The sequence below is a fragment of the Notothenia coriiceps genome, unplaced genomic scaffold, assembly GCF_000735185.1.
Source record: "Notothenia coriiceps isolate Sejong01 unplaced genomic scaffold, NC01 NC01_scaffold00026100, whole genome shotgun sequence".
Lineage (NCBI taxonomy): Eukaryota > Metazoa > Chordata > Actinopteri > Perciformes > Nototheniidae > Notothenia > Notothenia coriiceps.
Window position 1 is genome coordinate 248,867 of NW_011358801.1, and position 10,593 is coordinate 259,459.

At 42.2% G+C, this 10,593-nt stretch overlaps 1 protein-coding gene across 1 annotated transcript in view; it reads left to right on the forward strand.

Moving 5' to 3' along the window:
• The window catches only part of LOC104956570 (metalloprotease TIKI2-like), a 52,749-nt gene extending 43,483 nt beyond the window's left edge, over window positions 1-9,266 (forward strand). Inside the window, exons 3-4 of the mRNA XM_010784070.1 lie at window positions 2,245-2,391; window positions 9,039-9,266. Coding sequence (XP_010782372.1) covers window positions 2,245-2,391; window positions 9,039-9,266 — 375 coding nt within the window. The remainder of the gene's footprint in view (window positions 1-2,244; window positions 2,392-9,038) is intronic.
• Window positions 9,267-10,593: the final 1,327 nt, after the last annotated feature.

Genomic DNA, 10,593 nt, shown 5'->3' on the forward strand with positions numbered 1-10,593 from the left:
CCTTCTTTCCCTCTATCTCTCTCACACACACACACACACACACACACACACACACACACACACACACACACACACACACACACACACACACACACCTCAGTTCTTACCATGCATCCCTTACTGAACCCTCTCGTCTGACATGTCTGCTGCTGTTTGCTGTGTTAAGGGAAACCACCGGAGCTGGCAGCCTTACAAACAGCCTGACAGGTGTGTGTGTGTGTGTGTGTGCTCTGCCAGCCCACTACCTTCGACCGGTGTTTCTCTTGGAAAAACGTTTGAGACGTGGCATAGAGCCCTGTGGGTCAAGTACTTAGGGCAATGGCAATTAACTGGCACAGAGTCAACATCAAAAGTAGCAGAATGAGCTACTGTAGTTAGTTAGCCACCAGCTAGAACTAATTATTAGTCCGGCAGAACCTTTCGTTTAGAGCTATAGAAAAAGATCACGTGAAATGGTAATAGGGACTGGGATAAGGTATAGTGTTGTAGGAGCTAGAGTTAATCGTATAAGTAGGAACCACGGTTTGTGCACTCAGAGGTTCAGGAGCAAAGGTAAACCATTTCTGACCGCAAACAAACACAGAAACAAACAAAAACACACACACTGAGGTAAAGGTTGGCTGCCGAATTTAAGTTATTGTGTTTCTACGAGTCATGTTTTGTGTGATGATTGAAAACTGATTTGAGTTTAATAGACAACAGTAACAGGAATAAAAGTGGAGAAAGAGTGTTAAATGTACACTCTTCATATCTGACTTTTATTTATCATACAAGGTACAGAGTGTTAATTATGTAAACACATTGGCACCTCAGGGTCTTTAAGCAATACCACCATACAGTGCAGCAAGAGGGTTTTCTGGGTTTAAGAGGTCTGGTAAGATTGGAGTTGATTTGTCCAGGATTAAAATTGTCACAGTTCTGTTCGAGAACATTTCTGGATTATTCACCTCTGGCAGGGCTAGAGAGCAAAACATTTGGTCGATGATATACGTCAAAATGAATAAATATGATCAGAGAAAGGTCTTAGGCGCTGGCAGAGAGCTGAGAAAAAGATAGACACTGTTCTGAAGGAAAAGTGGAGAGTAAAGAGGGTTAAACCAGAGTTATATGTGCCGTTAGCTCATCACTTGTCCCTTTGCATTATGGAATAAAAGCACACCAAAGCAAAAAGGAGCCCACAAGCCTGGTAGGCAAACACAATGACCTCAGAGAGACCGAGAGAGAGTCCCGAGGTTGAGCTTAAAGCTGGGTCGTGATTATCCCAGCGTTAGGGGTTACCTGGAGGTGAAACATGCAATATGCACTACAGGCATTTATGATTGCGAAAAACATAACTAATTGTGTGAATTACGACCCAGACTTTTGACATGGGGCTCAATCAGTTGTGCAGCTGTATCGGCCTTAAGCTGCTCCACAAATCATCTGAGCCTGGATGCTGACGTTCTCCCTGCAGTATTTTCCAAAGCTCTAGTCGGATTTTTTGGGTGATTAGCATCATAGAAATGTTGTTGTTTTATGATATGATGAGCTGAGTCACTTGTTCTAATAACTGGAAATGCTTTGCTAGGTGCAATGTAAGAACTGTGTGAAATCTGCTGTACACAGAAATAAAAAAATCTCCTGTAACAAACCTTGGGTTCCTGTAAGAGAGCTTAACAGTGATTGACAGCTTGGTCCCAGTCGCCAGGCCAGTGAGAGGTGGCGTGGGATTTCAGAGGGCGGGAGTTAGCCCCCGGTGTCTGGGACAGCTGTGGAGTTGTCGGGCTGGCTGGCGGCTGCACGCTATAAATTTCTCTCTAAAGAGGATTTACTTTTATTTTAATGGCTGCTGTAAATTTACGGCACCCCGGCCCGGTGAAAGAGAAAGAAGGGTTCTTTTTAAAAGGGCCCCTCACTCTCTCTTCAGCCCTCCCTTTCTTCCCGTTTTTCTCCTTTCCTTTAAAAGCAAGTGGAGTTTTGCCATGTCTCTTGTGGTCTGCTTTTACCTGTAGTCAGCCTGTATGGAAAGTGTATGAAAATATCCTGAAAGAAATGAAAACGCTGCAAAACAACTTATATTACGCCCGACACTCTGGAATAACGGTTTCATTGTATGTGAAGGTCATATCATATTTTAACAGAGGAACACTGGCCACGCTTGCAGAATTTCTCCCACTTGATGGCAAATTCCTCGTCTTGAGCCCAGAGAGTTTTCAGATGCAGAAAATAACAGTTCTTCCTGTTTTTCCATCTCTCTCTCTGCAGGTGCTGTTTGCTCTGAACCAGACACTCCTGCAGCACGAGGGCGTCCGAGCAGGCAGCCTGCAGGGCTCCTTCACCACCGAGGACCTCATCACACACTACAACTGTGGAGACCTCAGCCACATCATCTTCAACCATGACACCTCACAGGTTGGTTAGAATTTAAAATATCTAGCTCCTAAGTCCTACAATTAAAATGAGAATCACTTAATATTCATTCTTCTTTCAGCTACGACAGTGTTACATTTTGCAGCCTCATTATAAAAAAAATGTTGAACACAAAAACCATAAAATGAGTATCAACTGCTTGCCAAGCATAATACAAATGATCTGATGCCATTATCTCACTTTGCCAAACAATCCCAAATTGTTCGTATTATCTCACATATTTTTCCACTTATAAAGTTTTAAATAGTCCAAAAACAACGGGTGGTGAAAGCCATGCTGCTTTAAAGCACAAAACACTCGGTTTTCTTCAGATGATGTGAAGTATTAACCAAAAGATGCCTTGATAATGACCCCGACAGACATGTATGTGCACAAAATTCAAAAGTAAAACCTGCTCCTATCTCATACGTATGTAAACGTTTCACAAGTTGTGTCTAAATATTGGATGGTTGGTTAATTTGCAATTAAATACTTTCCGTGACCCTCCAGATTTAAAAAGGAACAAGATAGATGTGAACAAATTCGTCTTGTTTGTTTGTAGCCTTTATTTAACCAGGTGAAAGCCCCTTGAGATCAAAATATCTATTTTTTAAGGGTGACCTGTTTACATTGATTACACATGTAACATACAAACAACAGAACAACAATAAGGACGACATACAACATAAATGACAGGGTAGTTTACAAACTCTATTTACAGTGATAGGATTTCTTATCCTTTTGATTCAAGAGTTGTCTTAAAGTATATCCTTAGTCTCTGTGAGGTTTCCAATTTGACAACATCTCCACCTCCCAATTTGCCTGGGTCCAAATTGTCTGCCATGTCTTTCAGTAAAATCACAGGAAGAAATGTATCACTCAGTGAAGTCTCAACGACCACACAAAGAATCTTGGCCCCTTTGGTATCTTATTAAATCCTATACTCTCTCTTGAGTATTCATATTGGGCCAGCCTAGTGCAGGGGGGTTTAGTCTGCCTTAGTGTAAATGTTTCATTCTGTCAAGTAAATATGGAAGTGAAAGGGAATCGTTTTCAGTGAGAAAAGAAGCGATCGTGAGGTTTCTGACATAATATAAGAATCCCAGAAAATCCCAGCCACTTACAGCTAAAATACTGCTTTTAGTCCAAAACCATCTGTAGAGATATTCAAAATCCCAAATCTGTCAGACCCTCGATTTAAGTTGGCAACCCTCTCATACCCACTCCTCTGCCATTAGGCTATCGTCACCTCAAACTTTTAGGCTTGCACATCAATTCCACCAAACTGCACGTTGCCATCTTAATCCCTCAAGTAAGCCTCAAGTTACTTGATAGTCTGGCACTTTAATAGCTCCGGACTCGGCCGTAAATACGCCATCTGACCTCCTCTAACTTTTCCTAACATAGCCTCTGCTCCTTTAGCGATAGCCTCCTCTTGTTCACACCCTGCTCTGCTAACTGTCAAAAGAACATTCAATATATAAGTCTCACACACACACACACACACACACACACACACACACACACACACACACACACACACACACACACACACACACACACACACACACACACACAGATTTACTCGAAAGCCCTGCTCATAAGTCAATTATGCTGTGTCAACCTCTCTCACTGATCCTCAAGTCTCCTTAAACCTAACACACCGTGTAACCTCAACTCACCACTCAACTGAGAAGATTCCACATCATTTACACTGGAGACACAAAGAAAGAGAAAGTATGCACAACTTCAGACACATCTCGCCATGCCTCTGTTATTAGGCCCTGACAAAAGAAACATGACTCCCTTTTTGTGAAGAGCTTGTTAGACATAGCTTCACCTGTAGTCGTCTCCTGCCTGAGCGCTTTAAATCATACCAGTTCTCCCCTGCTCCTCATGTCATAATAACATGTATTAACATTCCCCAGCACATGCTAGAGCAATCAGACGCCTCACTGCGGTGCCAGGTTCTGTAGCCTGGTGATCTATAGCAGGTTTGTCCATGCGTGTGTGTGTGTGTGTGTGTGTGTGTGTGTGTGTGTGTGTGTGTGTGTGTGCGTGCGTGCGTGTGTGCCTGTGTGTGTGTGTGTGTGTGTGCTTGTGTGTGTGTGTGTGTGTGTGTGTGTGTGTGCGCGTGCGTCCGTGCGTGTGTGCCTGTGTGTGTGTGTGTGTGTGCGTGTGCGTGTGCTTGTGTGTGTGTGTGTGTGAGAATGTACAGCGTTGTTAAATAGCAGGTGTTTTTTGATTAGTAGGACCAAATCCAGAGGCCTTCAACACCCCCCAACGCTCTCCTATTGTTCAATTGTCATCATATTAGAGAAAGATCTGTGATGGGCCTCGTAGTGTAGAGATGCAGGATGCTTTTCAACACTTCATCACAGACATAAAGTCGAGACCATCCTCAGTGGGAGCACATTAGACGTTCAGCAAAAAGGGCTTCTTCTGCGGCTACTCCTTGCTCAGACCACGCCCATTTTCGAGACTCAAGATGAATTTTTCTGCACGGTTTCTTAAATGAGTCTTGCACGGCTGCCACGCTTTGCTGGCCCCAAAATGTATCCACACACACAAAGGAAACCAGGGGACACTAATAAGTGATGCACACAGCTGGTACCAGAGCGCTTTGAGACGTTCTGGGATTATAATGTTGGCCAACTGTTGGCGGAGTAAGTGTGTTTCATAATTTTAAGTGTGTGTCTGTATATTTCAAATGACTAGGTTAGCTAGCTAGCCAACAGCAGATGATATCCAATAATATCGGAAGGAATCATCCAATCACATTCTTAAAATAAGCCAATAAAACGTACATTTTGGGTACATTTCCAACAACACTAAAAGGTGGACAAGTTTATAATCCCCAAACGTCAACAAGCGCTCCCGACCCAGCTGTTTTTGGCTGTTGTAGGGCGTTCACACCTGTTGGCCACCGTAGACATCCAATAAAAACGAATGAAAACTAGAGATTGTCCTGCGATAAGATCACAAAGTATGAAACCAAATCAGGCCAATGGCCCCTTCCCAACTTTCTACAACCTTACTTTATTACTTCCCCTTTGAACTCAACGCTATTTTGATCTCAAATACACACCTGTAAAGTTTTGTGACTCCATCTTGCAGAGTTGTGATCCTTTTGTCTGGCAAAATCTATTCAAATAAATATGAACACATGGTAAAGTACTCTAGTAGTTCCTAATATAGTAGGTATCACTAGGAGCACATTTTCCTTACTTTTTTTACACATAGTTAAGAAGACCAAAAAGGACTTCAAAGAGCAGAATCATGAAGGAAACATATGTCACATTGAGTAAATTGCTTGCAGGAGAGACTAAGAAAGTGAGTGCAGAGGGATCCCAGTAGTGAGGAAGGGAGGAAATATCTCCCTGTCACCCCGTGTTTCCTGGAGGTTGGGATACGGAGCAGTTAATGGCCCTTACTGTGATAAGTTATCTGCATTAAGTGCTCACTCCCACCTTGACCCCTCTCAGGCCCAACATCGTCATGAAACACTCACGTTATCCTCTCTCATCAGAGCAGTGATGAAGCACTCCTTCTCCACCTCCCCCTCTCTTAAACTGTTTCATCCAACCCTGCTTTATATTACTTATGAATCATTAACCCCTGCCTATCCGGATTAACTTGGGTCATTCACACTGGAAAATACACAGACAAGTAAAGGCCTCAGGCTACAGATATCTGCGTGAATTCATTTATTTTTGGCTTTCTTTCCTTCCTGAGTGTAGAGAGTAGCGTGGCTTATGTCATACAAACATTTTGGATTGGATCAGGTCTTGTAATTAACCATCAATATGCCAAAACATAAAATCATAATGTTAACCGCCAGAGTTAATAATTGTGAACATTCAAAAGGTTTCTTCATGCACTTTTGTAACTTTGTTTACACTATGTTCAAACTCAATTGAACTGAATTGTAGAAGCAAATTGAAATGCATCAAATCTGATTTATCTGCCGTACAGGCCTATCGTCAATCAAGCTAATAAGTCAGGTAATTTTATAATAAAGAATGTTGAGTTATGGGCCTTCATTTATTGTCTGATTTTTACTTTTTACTTATTTCTTTTATTTTTAATGTTGTTAATTAGCAGGCACCTGGTCACTTTTCAAGTTGAGTACCCCGCTGATGCCCCGACCAACAACTTCACGCAGCTCCCTGTAAAACCTCTTAAGGCCTTTTCCAACTTTTTACAGTAGTACTCCCCGAAACCAGTAAAGAGACTATAATGTGTGAAATGTGTGGGGTTCCCCTGCACCCCACAGGTGAAATCAATAAATATCTGATGTAGGTGTGAATTAGCACCTTTCACCCATTATGTGAAGCAGACTGTGGGAGGGGGCGTCGGGGGAGTGAGAGAGAATGTGTCAGGTAGAGATTTTAGATGCAGCACCTTGTTCACATGTGGAACAATAAATCCCCCTATGAGTGCAGTATTCAGACACCACACATTGATAAATACACACACACTTACTTACACACACTGATTTATGCAACACTTGCAGCTGTTCTGCTGTTGTGTCCACTTGTAATTCAGTTTCATACAGCGGCTGTGTGTGTTCTTGTCACACTCAAGTATTACAGATTAAACACATGCGAATGTGTCTTTCTCTAATCCCTCCATCTTTTGAAGCTTTCCAAGTGAGAGGAAATATTGAAGGCTGGCAGCCTCAGGTGGTATAAGAGAGACTAGAAAGTAAAAACCACAGAAATATTAACAGGGGGAAAACTGCAACCAAATAGAAAACAGCTTGGTGAACCAACATACCCCAAAGTTCTTTGTGCACAATATTAAGCTTTTACAGATTCTGAATTTATGTATGCCATATATTGATTTTCAGTTATTAAAACTAGTGTCAAACTCTACTTAAGACTATACGTTTTTACTAATACTATACTTCGCTGAAACCCAGTGGCAATGGATAGGAACTGTAAACACAGCAACCCCACAATACACCATGTGCGTGATGCCGGGACAATTTGCTCTTTCCATGTCACACTAAACCAAACACTCAACAACAGACCAAAAAGACAGAGCAAAACCAGATTTGCTAACTTCAAGGCTAACACTCAAATCGCCAGGGGGAAACAGAGCTAGAGTTTAATGTTATCCATCAACAAGTAGCCAAAAACTCTCGACACACATTGCTTTACTTACTGCTTTATTTCTTACATTATACACTATTACAAATAACACGGGCTCTAGGCAGAAACCCTCAGAGTATCAGGCCGACACACTGCTGACAACCGTGCAGCCAGACTAATCAATTTCCTGGAGATTTATAAGAAAATGGCGCCACGTGTCCACAACAATGCTCTTAAAGTCCTACTGTAGTTGCTAACACTCCCAAATAACCGGGAACTCAGAGGAACACAGAGATGAAACAAGCGATGTAACCTGTGTGTGCATTTCATTGTTGCGTTTAGACATTTTAAAAATGGTGGCACTCCTGCATGAAAGGTATCAGTTTATTGAGGGTGAGCTATCGGTCAGAAAAGAAATCTGGATGAGCATCCTTTACTTTCATAGAAATAAAGGGAAAGGATTCTGAACTAGCCTGAAATGGCTAATGGCCATATTTTTCCAATTTCAAACTTTGTGTCAAAGGAAAAAATAAGAATTACTACACATGGAAAATAATTTGGGCACGCTAACAGTCCCCTTAGTCAAGAAAAGACAGCAAACAGAATACCAGGAGGCGGGAGCAGACGGAATGGAGCGCTCTGTGGTGTCTTAGGGTCTCACCTTTCTCTAATATTTCATATTTGATTGCATAAATATATCAAGAGAAAGAGCCAGAACAAGCCAATGCAGGTAAACGATACTCTGACAGGAAGTTAAAGAAGTAAAGACAGAGTGTGTGTGTTTAGGTGTGTGTCTTGGACAGCTAAGACCCCAGCAGCAGCCCCCCCCCCCCCCCCACTGACCCCCCACTCATCCTCACAGATTAACAGTCTGTTGGATCGAGGGACGCAGCCAAAAGAGAGGAGCAGAGCCAGCTTTACTGTCTCCGTCTGTCTGGCTCTTTATGAATCACATATTAATTAAACACACATTCATACTGGTTGATACACTGCAATTGCACTTGCCTTTTATAATAATACAATTAATAATACATTTTATTTCGAGGTGCCATTCAGGACAACTTACTGTACAATGCAAAAAAATAATAATGAAACAGATCAAAACTGGTTAAACCTGAAAAAAACAGTAAGGTAAACATAAAAAGAGACAGTGTACACACACACACACACACACACACACACACACACACACACACACACACACACACACCGTCATGTACAAAAATGTGTTATGCACACACACTCATGGTGTTGAATTTTCTCTCCTCCCTCTCCTTTCCTGCATTGCATTGGTAATTTCCCGTCAAGCCGACACGCCACACACACTCCCGGTTGCCAATTCTCACACTCTCAGTCACACACACATTTGCCAGATTGTCACCAACACCGTCCTCTTCTTTCTTTCCATCTCGCTTTCTATCCCCCTCAATTTCTTTAACACAAGTTCTCTTTGCGTTTGATGTGTCCATAAAATGATTCATGGGCTTCCCTATGCTGCTGTGGACGTTCATTAGAGCAGCTTTTAAACTCAGATTTTTCCTCTCTTTCTCTCAGCTGCCTCACTTCATCAACAGCTCGCTGCCAGCTCACGACCGCACGACCGCGCTGCAGATCGACAGCTACTTCCGCCGGGAGCTCATCTACAAACGGAACGAGAGGATGGCCCGCCGTGTGTCCGCCCTGCTGCAGAGAAATCCCAACCAGACTTTCTTTTTCGCTTTCGGTGCAGGTAAGGGAGCCTCAGATACTGCTTGGGGGAGGTTTGGGGGGAGGTTTAATTAAGCAATAGCTCACGACAGGCCGTGGTATATGCTCATTATATCATAGCTAAGGGGCGTTTGCTTTTCAGCCCAACTGTATACAGTTTTTCTCAGACGCGGAGGGATACTGACTTGTAGTGAAAAGTAACTACAATTCTACCCGTGGTATACGCTCAGTATATCATGGCTAAGAACCAATCAGATTGCTTGATTTGACTTGTCTGTTTTATAAGTTGATGTAAATGTTAAGATCCTGCCCTCAGGTTAAAAAAAGGCTAAAATGACTGACCTTTGCTCAGCTGGTTATGGGACGTCTCTCTTAACTGTAGGCCAAACATAGAGTGGTGCAGCGATGACGTATCTTTGTAGGCCGACACAGAAGTTAGCATAACAATGACTCCCTGGAAAAAAAGCAGAAGGATTTTTCCATTAGATTTTGGAATATTTCAGGATAATCTCCACATAATAATGCCACTTTATGATCTTTGAAGCGTAAATGCTATTGTTAGGAAAAAGCTTACGTTAGGCTTTAAACAAACTACATAATTTTGCCATGTTTGCACACCACTATCGCTAAGCTAAAGGCGGCTAATGTTAAGCTAGATGACGTTTAGTAGTTTATTTCAGATCCTTGTTAGCAGCCACTGTTTTCATGACACATAGAAGCTTCTAGTGGGGTATTTTCTGATATATTTTAATTCTTAGAACAAAACATGAAAATCTTTAAAGCTTGTGTTAACCACAGACGTTATTTCAGGGATCTTACCACTAACATGTTAAAAAACCATTGACTTTGAGACGAGGAAATGGTAAATTGCTAAGTCGATTCCAGGTTTTAAGACTCATTCCCGCACCACTCTTTATGAGAATCCATTAGGCAGCAACTCTAATCTTCATATCTATTTTGCAATAAATGAGATCTTGTTAAACACAGTCTGATTGGAGTTGAGAGAGTTTGTTTGCATGTAATTGTGAAGAGAAAGGGGGATAAGGTTTGCTTTGGTCCAGAACACTGATTCTGTCAGAAGTAATGTGTGTTTATAGAGAACAATTTGCTCTCTTTCTTGTTTCAAAGCAAAGTTTGAGAAAAAGCAGAACAATAATAGCGTACGATGGTTCCCAGATCTCTGGCATGGTAAACTGGTTATCTACAAACACGCGCACACACACACGCACACACACACACACACACACACACACACACACACACACACACACACACACACACACACACACACACACACACACACACACACACACACACACACACACACACACACACACACACACACACACACACACACACACACACATAGAAGTCTCCATTACGGCCAGCTCCCACCTCAGAA